General features: G+C 39.9%; 1 protein-coding gene across 1 annotated transcript in view; it reads left to right on the top strand.

Moving 5' to 3' along the window:
* The window catches only part of ZDHHC13 (zinc finger DHHC-type palmitoyltransferase 13), a 3,021,844-nt gene that overhangs the window by 1,744,315 nt on the left and 1,260,324 nt on the right, over window positions 1-17,205 (top strand). Inside the window, exon 10 of the mRNA XM_044082531.1 lies at window positions 4,323-4,423. Within this exon, the coding sequence (XP_043938466.1) occupies window positions 4,323-4,423 (101 nt within the window). The remainder of the gene's footprint in view (window positions 1-4,322; window positions 4,424-17,205) is intronic.

The following is a 17,205-nucleotide window of genomic DNA, read 5'->3' as shown; positions in this document are numbered from 1 at the left end:
GTGCCATTAAAAACAGAGGACTGGAAGCCAATTTTGGACCTCAGAAATCTGAACAAGTCAGTCCAGTATACCAAGTGCAACCGGGTAGTTGCATTTCAGTCCATTCTGCCTTTTCTGCACAAGGACGACTGAGTGTGCTGAATAAATCTTCAGGATGTATACTACTGTATAAAAATGAATGGACAATCTAGAATATTCCTACTCTTCTGTCTGGGAGCCAGTCACTACTAATTCAGAGCACAGCCCTTTGACCTCATCACAGCCAGCAGGGTGTTCAAGTCCATGACAATAGAGGCAGCTCACTTGAGACTGCAGGGATTATAGGTCATTCCTTACTTGGATGACTGGCTCTTAACCGCTCCTAACAGGCATCAGCTGATCATGGCATATGATTATGTACTCCAATTATACTCTCACCTGGGAATTACTATCAGTCGCAACAAATCTCAACTAGAACCAACTCAAATATTGCAGTTCATCGAAGTGTTGTTTGACACAGTATTCCTGACAACCTTTCTTCTTTTACCAGAAATACAAACCATAAGATTTTGAGTCCAAAAGGTTTTATCTGTTAATTTGATTGATTCTTCAAGCTTTGGGGTCAACGTCTGCTGCAGTAGTTTTGCTTCCGTTAGCAAGATACCAAAGGAGATTTTTTTCAGTGGATCCTAGCGGCTCAGTGTTCTATTCTTCACTAAACTTTGTCCACCCAAATCAAAGTAATTCAGGCATGAAAAAATTACCTCCTGTTGTGGATTTACACTGATCTGATAATGTAAGCTCACTCCTTTATTCTCCCTCAGCCCAAGGCCATAGTTACCACTGACGCTTCCCAAATTGGCTGGGGGGCATTTCTTAGGAAAGACAGTCCACGGCACATGTCACCCAAAGAGGCCAATACACGTCAATGTCTTAAAAATGAGAGCTGCCCTCCTAGTGTTGCAGGCCTTCTAAGACACTCTCCCTTCCAAGACTATTGCAATTCAGACAGACAATATGTCAGTGGTCTGGTACATCAACAGATAAGAAGGAACCAATGCTTTGAGAGTGTGGCAGTGGACAGTTTCATCCAATCGATTTCTGATAGCAACGCACATTCTGGGGAAATCCAACGTGATAGAAGACAAGTTAAGCAGGTACATTCTAATGCCTCACAAGTGGTTTCTCAACATGAAATTGGCAGAAAAGATATTTTGTTGATGGAGCCAACCTTACTGTGACCTTTTTGCATCTCCCCTCAACAAGTGCAGTAGGTTCTTTGCTCTGATCCCCCCCCACCAGTGGCGTCACTGAGTGATGCTGTTCTCCATGATTGGCCCCCTGATTTCCACTTTGCCTTTCCCCCAGTACCACTAATCCCCTAATTCCTTCAGAAAGCATATCAGTTAAAGAGCATAGTTCATAGGTTCATAGGTTCATACTAGGCTATCTGCCCGAGGGCATTTATAAGCCTAGCCCATAGTTTTGTGGCTTACGCCACCCCTTTAGTTTGGAGAAACTATGCCCATTATTTTGCTGTGCCTCTGTCTAGCAGTGACACTGAGGTAACCCCTGGGGTGTATCTGCGATCTCCCATCCATTGGTCAAGATTCCTCTTGAAGGCCAGCGAGGTGCTCTGCCTCACATAAACCGGGATTTTGTTCCACAGCATAGGGAGTCTTTTGGTAATGAATCTATCCCTCCAGCACGTCCTATTAATAACCGTGTCGAGGTTTAAGTCTCCCGCCCTTGTGGCTCTGAGGGATCTAGATTTTTTGAGATGAAGCATGTTCATCAAATCTGGGTTTGACATGGCCTTGTATGTCAGGCATAGGTCACCTCTGAGCAAGCGGTAAGCAACTGAATATAACTGGAGTTCTTTCAGTCGGGCAGCATAAGACAGATTTTTGAGACCCTTTATCCTTTTGGTGAGGAACTTTTGTGGCCTCTCCAGCTGCTGCAAGTGTCGGGTCAGATACATTCCGAATGGGGCATTGTACTCGATCATTGGTCTGATGAGTGATGAGTATAGGGAGACTATGACTTCCCTTGATCTAGATGTGAATCCCTTCATGATAAGGTGGGCAGTGTAGAAGGTCTTCCTAACTACTTTAGCAATATGAGTGTCGAATGAAAGGCTACTGTCAACCTGGGTTCCCAGGTCCCTAATAACTTCTTCTGTGTTCAGGGATTGCCACCTATATGGTAGCTAGGGGTAACCTTATTTTTCCCGAAGGGTATGACTATGCATTTCTTGGCATTTAACTTTAGGCCATGGCTCTGGCACCAGTTATCCGTTTCTGTGAGACCCTTCTGAAGGATATCTGTGTCGGATCGTTTTCAACTCTGGCCCAGTTTGCAGTCATCTGCAAACTTTGTCAGCCATAACCCTCCTGTGTTTGCTTGTACTTCAGAAAAGTAGATGCCAAACAAGAGTGGGCCCAGGACTGAGCCCTGTGGGACACCACTTGTGACAGGCTTTGAGTCTGACATGGCGCCAGCAACTCTGACCCTGTGGGTTCTGTCACTCAGCCAGTTTGCAACCCATCTTGTAATGTATGGGTTTACATTTAAGTTGATGAGTTTTCAATGATACCCGAGTGAGGTATTGTATCAAAAGCCTTCGCCAGGTCTAGGTAGGCTGTATGGACTGCCTTTCCTCGTTAATGGCCTTGGTGACTGTTTGAAAAAGTCAACCAAGTTTAAAAGGCATGATCTGCCTTTGACAAAGCCAAACTGGGTTGGATCCAAAGTCTGCAAGTTCCCTATGTCTTTATTTATGAGATCCATTATGATCCTCTCCATGGCTTTGCAGATAAGGCTTGTCAAGCTAATGGGACGGTAATTTCCAGGGTCGGTGGAGGCACCGCCTTTGTGGAGTGGGACCACAGTCGCTGTGCGCCACTCCCTGTGCATATCCGGAGGTGAGACTAAGATTAAACAGCTGTCCTAACTGTGGGTTTAATTCCTCGTTGAGTTCATGGAGCACACAGCCGGGGACACCATAAGGTCCCATGGATGCTGTGTTCTTTGCCTTGGAGAGAGCAGTTCTCACCTGGGCGTTAGAGATGTTTGGGGGGCTACAATCATTTGGTATAGATATCTCTCCTTTAGGGGGGGAGGGGGGGGGAGTTTGCACTGAACCTGTCAGCCAGTATGTTGGCAATGTCTGTAGGATCAGTAATCTTCACATCATTTTGAACTAATTCTGAGCATATCTGGGAGTTTTCTCATTTGCTCATTATTGGCCTTCTCAGATTTGATTCCCCTTTCTTTGACCTCATCTGCTTCACCCACCATGGATTCTAGATGCAATTCCACACCACCTGTCTCACCTGAAAGGTTTAATACACCCAGACATTTTAGGCCTAAAACTGACCATGGCTTCTCCAATTCTGTTAATAGTTAGACAGCCCAGGGTCTCTTCCACCATCCATCACATTCTTTCATCTTCCCACAAAGCTTCCACTAGGAAAATGTATAGAAGTAAATGGAAAAGATTTATTTTTTGGGTACAGCAACATGGTTTTGACCCCTTTTCAATGCCAGGCCCTTACATTCTTGAATTTGTAGCTAGGAGATGTGCTGTAGAACATGGAGTTCTTACAGCACAAAAAGGATCACCTACAGCTTCACAAAATGGAAAGGTGCAGAGCACTAAATGGGACACTGTTCACAAGGCATACTCTTTTGACAAACCCCATGTTCAGGGAATCTGATTAGAAGAAAGTTTGAAAAAATGTTAACACATTGCAGCCCTTCAGAATCTTTACTTTTTTTAACCAGGAATGTCCAGTTTCAGCGTAAGTAACCAGGTGTTTGGATTTTTCATTTTATCCTTCATAAGGCAACAACTGTTTCCAGTTTGTATATCTCTTCCCCAACAGAGGCATGCACTACATGCATCTAAATCTATTTATCTGCTTTTTGTTTATTATTGTTTTGATAGTTTTGCCTTGGGTACTGTGGCTTCACTCTCCATTCAGCTGTTGACTTCCTGGGTGCAGTGGGAAAAATGTCATAGTATGCATTGCAGAGGAAGTGTGATGGCTAGAGTTAGGTATCACAACTCATGCCAGTTAGATTCCAACAGAAATGACATTGTCACTCTATCCTCTCAGGATTTGGAGATTATTCTGCAGAACTGCTCTAATACAGAATAATAAACAAAGTTTATATATTTTGGAAGAAGGAACATTTTTCTTGCTATACATAATGTATCTAAACAGAAATGTTTTACATGTGGATAATGCTTATTATTTGGGTAATTTGTGAACTGAATACTAATGCATTACCATAAAATGGATGTGTTGTTAATGATTTCTTTTTTTTTTTTGTTACAGGCATTGTTTTGGACCTTGGACACAAAACCTTTGTCCAGTGGCTTTTCTACTGGCTTCACTTATCTGGATATTTATTACCTGGTTCATGTGGTTCTTACCTTATATCCTTTTCACAGCATAGTATCAATAATTATTTGTTAGCATGTAGAGTGCTTTACAGTATTCTGTACTCTGAACATTAAAAAAAAACATTTTAATGATATATTTTATCCTAATTAGAAGGAGATGTTTTTAAATCAGGTAAGTGATGACCTCATGCAGTGGCAGTTCGACAGCATGTTTAGTGTCATAAACAAAGTGCAGTCGAGTATGTTGTGCTTAACTACTACAACATGTTCATAGAACAAACTGCATTACCTGCATTCAGCTAGTAGTGTCCTGCCATAGAACACACTCCATTACCTGCATTCAGCTAGTAGTGTCCTGCCATAGAACAAACTCCATTACCTGCATTCAGCTAGTAGTGTCCTGCCATAGAACACATTCCATTACCTGCATTCAGCTAGTAGTGTCCTGCCATAGAACACATTCCATTACCTGCATTCAGCTAGTAGTGTCCTGCCATAGAACACATTCCATTACCTGCATTCAGCTAGTAGTGTCCTGCCATAGAACACATTCCATTACCTGCATTCAGCTAGTAGTGTCCTGCCATAGAACACATTCCATTACCTGCATTCAGCTAGTAGTGTCCTGCCATAGAACACATTCCATTACCTGCATTCAGCTAGTAGTGTCCTGCCATAGAACACATTCCATTACCTGCATTCAGCTAGTAGTGTCCTGCCATAGAACACACTCCATTACCTGCATTCAGCTAGTAGTGTCCTGCCATAGAACACATTCCATTACCTGCATTCAGCTAGTAGTGTCCTGCCATAGAACACATTCCATTACCTGCATTCAGCTAGTAGTGTCCTGCCATAGAACAAACTCCATTACCTGCATTCAGCTAGTAGTGTCCTGCCATAGAACACATTCCATTACCTGCATTCAGCTAGTAGTGTCCTGCCATAGAACACACTCCATTACCTGCATTCAGCTAGTAGTGTCCTGCCATAGAACACACTCCATTACCTGCATTCAGCTAGTAGTGTCCTGCCATAGAACACATTCCATTACCTGCATTCAGCTAGTAGTGTCCTGCCATAGAACACATTCCATTACCTGCATTCAGCTAGTAGTGTCCTGCCATAGAACACATTCCATTACCTGCATTCAGCTAGTAGTGTCCTGCCATAGAACACATTCCATTACCTGCATTCAGCTAGTAGTGTCCTGCCATAGAACACATTCCATTACCTGCATTCAGCTAGTAGTGTCCTGCCATAGAACACATTCCATTACCTGCATTCAGCTAGTAGTGTCCTGCCATAGAACACATTCCATTACCTGCATTCAGCTAGTAGTGTCCTGCCATAGAACACATTCCATTACCTGCATTCAGCTAGTAGTGTCCTGCCATAGAACACATTCCATTACCTGCATTCAGCTAGTAGTGTCCTGCCATAGAACACATTCCATTACCTGCATTCAGCTAGTAGTGTCCTGCCATAGAACACATTCCATTACCTGCATTCAGCTAGTAGTGTCCTGCCATAGAACACATTCCATTACCTGCATTCAGCTAGTAGTGTCCTGCCATAGAACACATTCCATTACCTGCATTCAGCTAGTAGTGTCCTGCCATAGAACACATTCCATTACCTGCATTCAGCTAGTAGTGTCCTGCCATAGAACACATTCCATTACCTGCATTCAGCTAGTAGTGTCCTGCCATAGAACACATTCCATTACCTGCATTCAGCTAGTAGTGTCCTGCCATAGAACACATTCCATTACCTGCATTCAGCTAGTAGTGTCCTGCCATAGAACACATTCCATTACCTGCATTCAGCTAGTAGTGTCCTGCCATAGAACACATTCCATTACCTGCATTCAGCTAGTAGTGTCCTGCCATAGAACACATTCCATTACCTGCATTCAGCTAGTAGTGTCCTGCCATAGAACACATTCCATTACCTGCATTCAGCTAGTAGTGTCCTGCCATAGAACACATTCCATTACCTGCATTCAGCTAGTAGTGTCCTGCCATAGAACACATTCCATTACCTGCATTCAGCTAGTAGTGTCCTGCCATAGAACACACTCCATTACCTGCATTCAGCTAGTAGTGTCCTGCCATAGAACACATTCCATTACCTGCATTCAGCTAGTAGTGTCCTGCCATAGAACACATTCCATTACCTGCATTCAGCTAGTAGTGTCCTGCCATAGAACACATTCCATTACCTGCATTCAGCTAGTAGTGTCCTGCCATAGAACACATTCCATTACCTGCATTCAGCTAGTAGTGTCCTGCCATAGAACACATTCCATTACCTGCATTCAGCTAGTAGTGTCCTGCCATAGAACACATTCCATTACCTGCATTCAGCTAGTAGTGTCCTGCCATAGAACACATTCCATTACCTGCATTCAGCTAGTAGTGTCCTGCCATAGAACACATTCCATTACCTGCATTCAGCTAGTAGTGTCCTGCCATAGAACACATTCCATTACCTGCATTCAGCTAGTAGTGTCCTGCCATAGAACACATTCCATTACCTGCATTCAGCTAGTAGTGTCCTGCCATAGAACACATTCCATTACCTGCATTCAGCTAGTAGTGTCCTGCCATAGAACACATTCCATTACCTGCATTCAGCTAGTAGTGTCCTGCCATAGAACACACTCCATTACCTGCATTCAGCTAGTAGTGTCCTGCCATAGAACACATTCCATTACCTGCATTCAGCTAGTAGTGTCCTGCCATAGAACACATTCCATTACCTGCATTCAGCTAGTAGTGTCCTGCCATAGAACACATTCCATTACCTGCATTCAGCTAGTAGTGTCCTGCCATAGAACACATTCCATTACCTGCATTCAGCTAGTAGTGTCCTGCCATAGAACACATTCCATTACCTGCATTCAGCTAGTAGTGTCCTGCCATAGAACACATTCCATTACCTGCATTCAGCTAGTAGTGTCCTGCCATAGAACACATTCCATTACCTGCATTCAGCTAGTAGTGTCCTGCCATAGAACACATTCCATTACCTGCATTCAGCTAGTAGTGTCCTGCCATAGAACACATTCCATTACCTGCATTCAGCTAGTAGTGTCCTGCCATAGAACACACTCCATTACCTGCATTCAGCTAGTAGTGTCCTGCCATAGAACACATTCCATTACCTGCATTCAGCTAGTAGTGTCCTGCCATAGAACACATTCCATTACCTGCATTCAGCTAGTAGTGTCCTGCCATAGAACACATTCCATTACCTGCATTCAGCTAGTAGTGTCCTGCCATAGAACACATTCCATTACCTGCATTCAGCTAGTAGTGTCCTGCCATAGAACACATTCCATTACCTGCATTCAGCTAGTAGTGTCCTGCCATAGAACACATTCCATTACCTGCATTCAGCTAGTAGTGTCCTGCCATAGAACACATTCCATTACCTGCATTCAGCTAGTAGTGTCCTGCCATAGAACACATTCCATTACCTGCATTCAGCTAGTAGTGTCCTGCCATAGAACACATTCCATTACCTGCATTCAGCTAGTAGTGTCCTGCCATAGAACACATTCCATTACCTGCATTCAGCTAGTAGTGTCCTGCCATAGAACACATTCCATTACCTGCATTCAGCTAGTAGTGTCCTGCCATAGAACACATTCCATTACCTGCATTCAGCTAGTAGTGTCCTGCCATAGAACACATTCCATTACCTGCATTCAGCTAGTAGTGTCCTGCCATAGAACACATTCCATTACCTGCATTCAGCTAGTAGTGTCCTGCCATAGAACACATTCCATTACCTGCATTCAGCTAGTAGTGTCCTGCCATAGAACACATTCCATTACCTGCATTCAGCTAGTAGTGTCCTGCCATAGAACACATTCCATTACCTGCATTCAGCTAGTAGTGTCCTGCCATAGAACACATTCCATTACCTGCATTCAGCTAGTAGTGTCCTGCCATAGAACACATTCCATTACCTGCATTCAGCTAGTAGTGTCCTGCCATAGAACACATTCCATTACCTGCATTCAGCTAGTAGTGTCCTGCCATAGAACACATTCCATTACCTGCATTCAGCTAGTAGTGTCCTGCCATAGAACACATTCCATTACCTGCATTCAGCTAGTAGTGTCCTGCCATAGAACACATTCCATTACCTGCATTCAGCTAGTAGTGTCCTGCCATAGAACACATTCCATTACCTGCATTCAGCTAGTAGTGTCCTGCCATAGAACACATTCCATTACCTGCATTCAGCTAGTAGTGTCCTGCCATAGAACACATTCCATTACCTGCATTCAGCTAGTAGTGTCCTGCCATAGAACACATTCCATTACCTGCATTCAGCTAGTAGTGTCCTGCCATAGAACACATTCCATTACCTGCATTCAGCTAGTAGTGTCCTGCCATAGAACACATTCCATTACCTGCATTCAGCTAGTAGTGTCCTGCCATAGAACACATTCCATTACCTGCATTCAGCTAGTAGTGTCCTGCCATAGAACACATTCCATTACCTGCATTCAGCTAGTAGTGTCCTGCCATAGAACACATTCCATTACCTGCATTCAGCTAGTAGTGTCCTGCCATAGAACACATTCCATTACCTGCATTCAGCTAGTAGTGTCCTGCCATAGAACACATTCCATTACCTGCATTCAGCTAGTAGTGTCCTGCCATAGAACACATTCCATTACCTGCATTCAGCTAGTAGTGTCCTGCCATAGAACACATTCCATTACCTGCATTCAGCTAGTAGTGTCCTGCCATAGAACACATTCCATTACCTGCATTCAGCTAGTAGTGTCCTGCCATAGAACACATTCCATTACCTGCATTCAGCTAGTAGTGTCCTGCCATAGAACACATTCCATTACCTGCATTCAGCTAGTAGTGTCCTGCCATAGAACACATTCCATTACCTGCATTCAGCTAGTAGTGTCCTGCCATAGAACACATTCCATTACCTGCATTCAGCTAGTAGTGTCCTGCCATAGAACACATTCCATTACCTGCATTCAGCTAGTAGTGTCCTGCCATAGAACACATTCCATTACCTGCATTCAGCTAGTAGTGTCCTGCCATAGAACACATTCCATTACCTGCATTCAGCTAGTAGTGTCCTGCCATAGAACACATTCCATTACCTGCATTCAGCTAGTAGTGTCCTGCCATAGAACACATTCCATTACCTGCATTCAGCTAGTAGTGTCCTGCCATAGAACACATTCCATTACCTGCATTCAGCTAGTAGTGTCCTGCCATAGAACACATTCCATTACCTGCATTCAGCTAGTAGTGTCCTGCCATAGAACACATTCCATTACCTGCATTCAGCTAGTAGTGTCCTGCCATAGAACACATTCCATTACCTGCATTCAGCTAGTAGTGTCCTGCCATAGAACACATTCCATTACCTGCATTCAGCTAGTAGTGTCCTGCCATAGAACACATTCCATTACCTGCATTCAGCTAGTAGTGTCCTGCCATAGAACACATTCCATTAACTGCATTCAGCTAGTAGTGTCCTGCCATAGAACACACTCCATTACCTGCATTCAGCTAGTAGTGTCCTGCCATAGAACACACTCCATTACCTGCATTCAGCTAGTAGTGTCCTGCCATAGAACACATTCCATTAACTGCATTCAGGTAGTAGTGTCCTGCCATAGAACACATTCCATTACCTGCATTCAGCTAGTAGTGTCCTGCCATAGAACACACTCCATTACCTGCATTCAGCTAGTAGTGTCCTGCCATAGAACACACTCCATTACCTGCATTCAGCTAGTAGTGTCCTGCCATAGAACACATTCCATTACCTGCATTCAGCTAGTAGTGTCCTGCCATAGAACACATTCCATTACCTGCATTCAGCTAGTAGTGTCCTGCCATAGAACACATTCCATTACCTGCATTCAGCTAGTAGTGTCCTGCCATAGAACACATTCCATTACCTGCATTCAGCTAGTAGTGTCCTGCCATAGAACACATTCCATTACCTGCATTCAGCTAGTAGTGTCCTGCCATAGAACACATTCCATTAACTGCATTCAGCTAGTAGTGTCCTGCCATAGAACACACTCCATTACCTGCATTCAGCTAGTAGTGTCCTGCCATAGAACACATTCCATTACCTGCATTCAGCTAGTAGTGTCCTGCCATAGAACACACTCCATTACCTGCATTCAGCTAGTAGTGTCCTGCCATAGAACACATTCCATTACCTGCATTCAGCTAGTAGTGTCCTGCCATAGAACACATTCCATTACCTGCATTCAGCTAGTAGTGTCCTGCCATAGAACACATTCCATTACCTGCATTCAGCTAGTAGTGTCCTGCCATAGAACACATTCCATTACCTGCATTCAGCTAGTAGTGTCCTGCCATAGAACACATTCCATTACCTGCATTCAGCTAGTAGTGTCCTGCCATAGAACACATTCCATTACCTGCATTCAGCTAGTAGTGTCCTGCCATAGAACACACTCCATTACCTGCATTCAGCTAGTAGTGTCCTGCCATAGAACACACTCCATTACCTGCATTCAGCTAGTAGTGTCCTGCCATAGAACACATTCCATTAACTGCATTCAGCTAGTAGTGTCCTGCCATAGAACACATTCCATTAACTGCATTCAGCTAGTAGTGTCCTGCCATAGAACACATTCCATTACCTGCATTCAGCTAGTAGTGTCCTGCCATAGAACACATTCCATTACCTGCATTCAGCTAGTAGTGTCCTGCCATAGAACACACTCCATTACCTGCATTCAGCTAGTAGTGTCCTGCCATAGAACACACTCCATTACCTGCATTCAGCTAGTAGTGTCCTGCCATAGAACACATTCCATTACCTGCATTCAGCTAGTAGTGTCCTGCCATAGAACACACTCCATTACCTGCATTCAGCTAGTAGTGTCCTGCCATAGAACACACTCCATTACCTGCATTCAGCTAGTAGTGTCCTGCCATAGAACACACTCCATTACCTGCATTCAGCTAGTAGTGTCCTGCCATAGAACACATTCCATTACCTGCATTCAGCTAGTAGTGTCCTGCCATAGAACACATTCCATTACCTGCATTCAGCTAGTAGTGTCCTGCCATAGAACACATTCCATTACCTGCATTCAGCTAGTAGTGTCCTGCCATAGAACAAACTGCATTACCTGCATTCAGCTAGTAGTGTCCTGCCATAGAACACATTCCATTAACTGCATTCAGCTAGTAGTGTCCTGCCATAGAACACACTCCATTACCTGCATTCAGCTAGTAGTGTCCTGCCATAGAACACATTCCATTACCTGCATTCAGCTAGTAGTGTCCTGCCATAGAACACACTCCATTACCTGCATTCAGCTAGTAGTGTCCTGCCATAGAACACATTCCATTACCTGCATTCAGCTAGTAGTGTCCTGCCATAGAACACATTCCATTACCTGCATTCAGCTAGTAGTGTCCTGCCATAGAACACATTCCATTACCTGCATTCAGCTAGTAGTGTCCTGCCATAGAACACATTCCATTACCTGCATTCAGCTAGTAGTGTCCTGCCATAGAACACATTCCATTACCTGCATTCAGCTAGTAGTGTCCTCCCATAGAACACATTCCATTACCTGCATTCAGCTAGTAGTGTCCTGCCATAGAACACACTCCATTACCTGCATTCAGCTAGTAGTGTCCTGCCATAGAACACATTCCATTACCTGCATTCAGCTAGTAGTGTCCTGCCATAGAACACATTCCATTACCTGCATTCAGCTAGTAGTGTCCTGCCATAGAACAAACTCCATTACCTGCATTCAGCTAGTAGTGTCCTGCCATAGAACACACTCCATTACCTGCATTCAGCTAGTAGTGTCCTGCCATAGAACACACTCCATTACCTGCATTCAGCTAGTAGTGTCCTGCCATAGAACACATTCCATTAACTGCATTCAGCTAGTAGTGTCCTGCCATAGAACACACTCCATTACCTGCATTCAGCTAGTAGTGTCCTGCTACCCTTCTCTAAAATGCTGCATGCTAAAAACTGTCACTTAGAACATACTAAAAACTAAGTATAACACTCAGTTTCACTCGTTTGTACTTCAGATTCACATAGCTGCAAATAAACAGCAAATTCATATATGAAAAACAGATATACAAAAATATGTCTAGGGTGTTTATGTCTAAAAAACACTTATTATTCAATGGCAAAAAAAATATGTAGCAAAATATTATATATATAAAATTAATGTATGTATTATAGCTAACACATTTGTATACAAGTCTGTGAAAAACTGGATAAATATAAACCTAAAGATGCTATATAAATAACATTAGCTAAAAATACTTTGAGTAACACATAAAAATCCAACCGTAATAAATATTTAAATTAAAAAGACTAACGTTTATAAGGTCTATCAACCAGAAAGGGTTTTAAAGAAACCCTGTCATTAATACCAAGAGCCCTATCTGCTTGTAACTTCACTATCCGTTTGGCTTCTTGCTTCTCTGTATAATTTTTTAGGTTACCTAATCTCGTGGTCTTACAAATAAGTTCTGTGACACTGAATTTAAACTTGTGTGTAGTGTCATGCTGGATAGTATGTCTAGCTAATGCATTGGTATCATGTTCTTTGTTTATAGCGTGTGAGTCTTCTATCGCTCGTTCACGTAATGTTCTGTTAGTTTTGCCAACATAGAATATATGACACTTCTCACAGACTGCAAGATAAATGAGATCTCTAGTTCTGTAGTCTGCATAATGTTTGTAAACATAACGATACCCCGTGTCTGGATGTGTAAAACTGTCGGTGTTAGACATATATATTTGTTTGTGTCTTTCGGCTTTTCCCAGTAAGGGGTAGCCACACCGGAACTCCAGTCCGCTAATGATTGGTAGTTGATTTTTACGTGCCGAGTTACCAGCCCTGATGCACAACCTTCAATGAAGGTACGCCCATTCATGCATATCTCCACGCAGAAGACGCTCTAGCTGAGAATCAAACCGGACAGCGTCTTACTGTGAGGCGACAACGCTACCGCAGTTTACCGCGAGTGGTGTTAGATATATATATATATATATATATATATATATATATATATATATATACATACACACACACACGCTGATTACAAGATCTACATGGATAAGTCCCTTGTCTAATAGATGTAACTCTGTTCATTTTAGAATTCTCATAGCATAATAGGCGCTTCAGAGACTTAGTATTCCTGTAAGAAAACCTCGGATGATCACCTACTATTTCTTTGATCGTGCTGTCTATCGTTAATGTATTCTAGTTCTTCTGGAATATATCCCTTATCTTGTTGTTGTTTGTGTAGGATAACATAACTCTAATAAATTGAGATGTTGAATTGTTCTGTATGTCATTAGTTTTGCACTCCCTAGGATATATGGTCTTCCTGCTCCATCTCTACTGGTGATCTCTACTTCAAAAAAGTGTCTTAGTTTCTTTTTTTCAAAACAGGTTTATTGTTTTAACATATAAGAGAAATATCATAACAATTTTATACAAGTAATTAAAAATAGGTATTGTTATAATATTCAACAAAACAACTAAAGTATTTACAAAGACATCCACTACAATCAGATCAATTAATTAAATTAAAATACCGTGCTATTGAAATTAGAATTTTTTTAACAAATTTTGTAAATTATCCCATACAATATAATAAGATGTTTTTCTAGTTGTACTTGTCCTAATTGTGTTTATTTCCATATGGCACACTATATTCATAACATTTTTAAATTCATTGAATGAAGGAGGTGTATCTGAAATCCAATTTGTAGTTATTATTTTCCTAGCCACTGCTAGAATAGACCATAACAAGGGAAGCTTAACCTTTTTAACACTTTGAGGTACAGGTGTGTTGAATAATATAAGAGATTTAGAAATAATTCAATTATCTGTAAAAAGAGCCTGCAAAAATTCATTAATTGACTTCCAGTATTCTTTCAATTTTATACAGTCATAAAACATATGAGCCCAGTCAGCATTAATTTCTACATTACATCTCTTACATAAATTATTTTTATTATTTATTTTATTCATCATCAAAGGTGTATAAAAAGATCTATGTAAAAATTTCCATGTATAAAGTCTCCAGACAATGGAAGACGTAGTTCTATAAGCAGATTCCAATATATATTGTTTATCTTGTTGATTTGGTGGGTCCCCATTAATAGAAGTGAAATAATTCCAGTATGAATCTACACTGTAAAACGTTTCTTGTCTGATAATTTTATGTATGTATGAAAGTTTACCTTTATCAGAAACTTTATGTTGTAAATTTAATATCAAGTAATCAATCAGTGTTGGAATAGATTCTTTAACTGTTATAGACATTAGATCTATTTTATTAATGAGATGTTGTCTAAAGGTCTGAACCTCTAACCAGCAAGTTTCTCTTAGATCAAATTCTTGTTTTAAGAAATCTAGATTTTTAACTTTATTATCAGATATCAACTGATACCAGTACTTTAGATCATTATCTATAGCTAAATGAGTTCCTTCAGAAGTAGATGACAAAAGCATACCCTGAGTATACATTATAGGGAATACAATAAAATTCCATTCCCTATACTTAGGGTGCATGAATATAAAGTTACGATAGCTAATAATAATATTTAATGGGTAACAAACCATATGTTTAGGTGTAATAGGTGAAGTACAAAATTCCTTTAGTAACCATAACATGGAGTTATTTACAATCATATTTTTATGTGTTAAGGAGATTTTCATGAAGTGCATACTAATTAGCTCCCAATAATCTTTCCATTTTGTGACATATGACTGATCTATTAATAAAGTAATAACTTTTACAATAGAAGAGATAGTATATAAATTAAAGTCTGGAAAAGAAATACCCCTTGAGACCAGCTATTAGTATGTTTCTTTAATGCAATCCTAGGTCTATTAGGTGCCCATAGGAAATTTAACATTAGTGTATTCAGTTTCTTGATAATTATTTTTGTAGGTGGAAGTATTATTGATTGTATTAAGTATAAAATCTTGGGGAATATTATCATTTTAATAATTGTAAGTCTCTCCTCCATAGTAAAAAACATATTATTCCAGGTATTAAAAGATTTTGTATATTAAGAAAACAGGTATTATAATTATTATATATAATAGATTTAATATCTTTAGATAGTATTATACCTAAATAAGTTATCTGACCTGAATTGGGTACATATTTAGTAAAATCACTAATGAGAATATTTTTCGTGTATATATAGGTAGTATTTTAGTTTTTCTTCATTGAATATTAAACCAGAAATACTTTTAAAATTCATCATTTTATCAAATAGAGACTGCATAGAAGAATTAGATCCTGCTGATGTAATTAGAACATCATCTGCAAAAGTTGAATTTTGGATGTTGTATTTTCATCTATTTCAAAACCCTCTATGTCAGTACTGTTTCTGATCAAATTAGCCCAAGGCTCCATTACTAAAGTGAATAATAGTGGAGAAAGTGGACATCCTTGTTTTGTACCTTTAAGAATGGGTATTTTTGTGAAACATATGTTCCTACCTTAATATAAGCCAATGTTCCTTTGTATAAATGCTCAATTAGATTTACAAATGCATCTGAGAAGTTTGTGCACTTCAGTAAGGTAAACAGATAGTCCCAACTTACTGAATCAAATGCTGAACTTATATCAAGACTAATAAGTGTTAAATCTTTCTTTTTCCTATTTGCAAAATCAATTAATGTTAAAGTTCTTCTTATATTATCAAAAGTATTTCTATTTACAATGAAGCCTGTCTGATCTATATCTATAATGCCGGGAATGATTGTCTTCAATCTATCAGCAAAAATACTCATAAACATTTTATACTCAACATTAAGTAATGAGATGGGCCGATATGAAGAACATCTAGGTGGATCTTTATTAGGTTTTAAAATTGGCGAAATAAATGTATATTGCCAAGATGGGGGGGGGGGTTATTAACTCAGTTTGGGCCAAAATAAAAACCTTATGTATTAATGAATATGTACTTTTAGAAAGGATTTTATATATCTCTGGTATAATACCATCATTACCCGGTGCTTTGTTTGATTTAAGCTTATTTATTTGTGTAATAACTTCTGTATATGAAATACTCTTGTCCAATAGTTTAATCTGTTGTTTATTAAGCTTTTTATTCATGTTTGTGGTTATAAACTCCTTAATTTTATCTTTAGGTTCCATGTTAATGTTATTATGGTTAATTTTGTGAAAGTGATTTCTAAATTCATCTAGTATTTCTGGTATACTAGAAACATTCTTCTTTTCCTTAGAGAAAAGATTTCTTTGATATGGTTTTGTTTATTCAACCTTTTTGTTTTATTTTTAAGTCTATGTAAGTATTTGGGGCTTATTGAATAAGACAAAAACTTGTATTTCTCTAAAGTTATTTTAACTTTATGAGTTAAAATTTCTTTGTATTTCTCATTTAGTTTGTTTATTTCTTCAATAACTTTCTTGTCCATAATATTTTCTTTATTATTATGTTTATAAGAGTCTAATTTACTTTGAATATCTAACAATTCCTTATCCCAAGATTTCCTTTTATTATTATACCATCTGATACTTTGTCCATATAGATATGATTTTAAGGCATCCCAAACATAAACAATGGAGACTTCAGGAGTATTATTTATGTCTAAAAAATGTTTTACTTCTGAAAGTATATATTCTTTATAGTCTTTTAGTTGAGTTAAGTATGCTGGTATCCTTTTGATCTGAACATTATGAGTATTTTTTATCATGAATTCAAAAACAATTGAATTATGATCAGATATAGGACAAGAA

This window comes from Protopterus annectens, chromosome 9.part0 (genome assembly GCF_019279795.1).
Source record: "Protopterus annectens isolate FY-2018-M chromosome 9.part0, PAN1.0, whole genome shotgun sequence".
In the NCBI taxonomy this organism is placed as follows: domain Eukaryota; kingdom Metazoa; phylum Chordata; order Ceratodontiformes; family Protopteridae; genus Protopterus; species Protopterus annectens.
The sequence above is the reverse complement of the archived record's forward strand: the minus strand, read 5'-3'. Positions and strand labels throughout refer to the sequence as shown.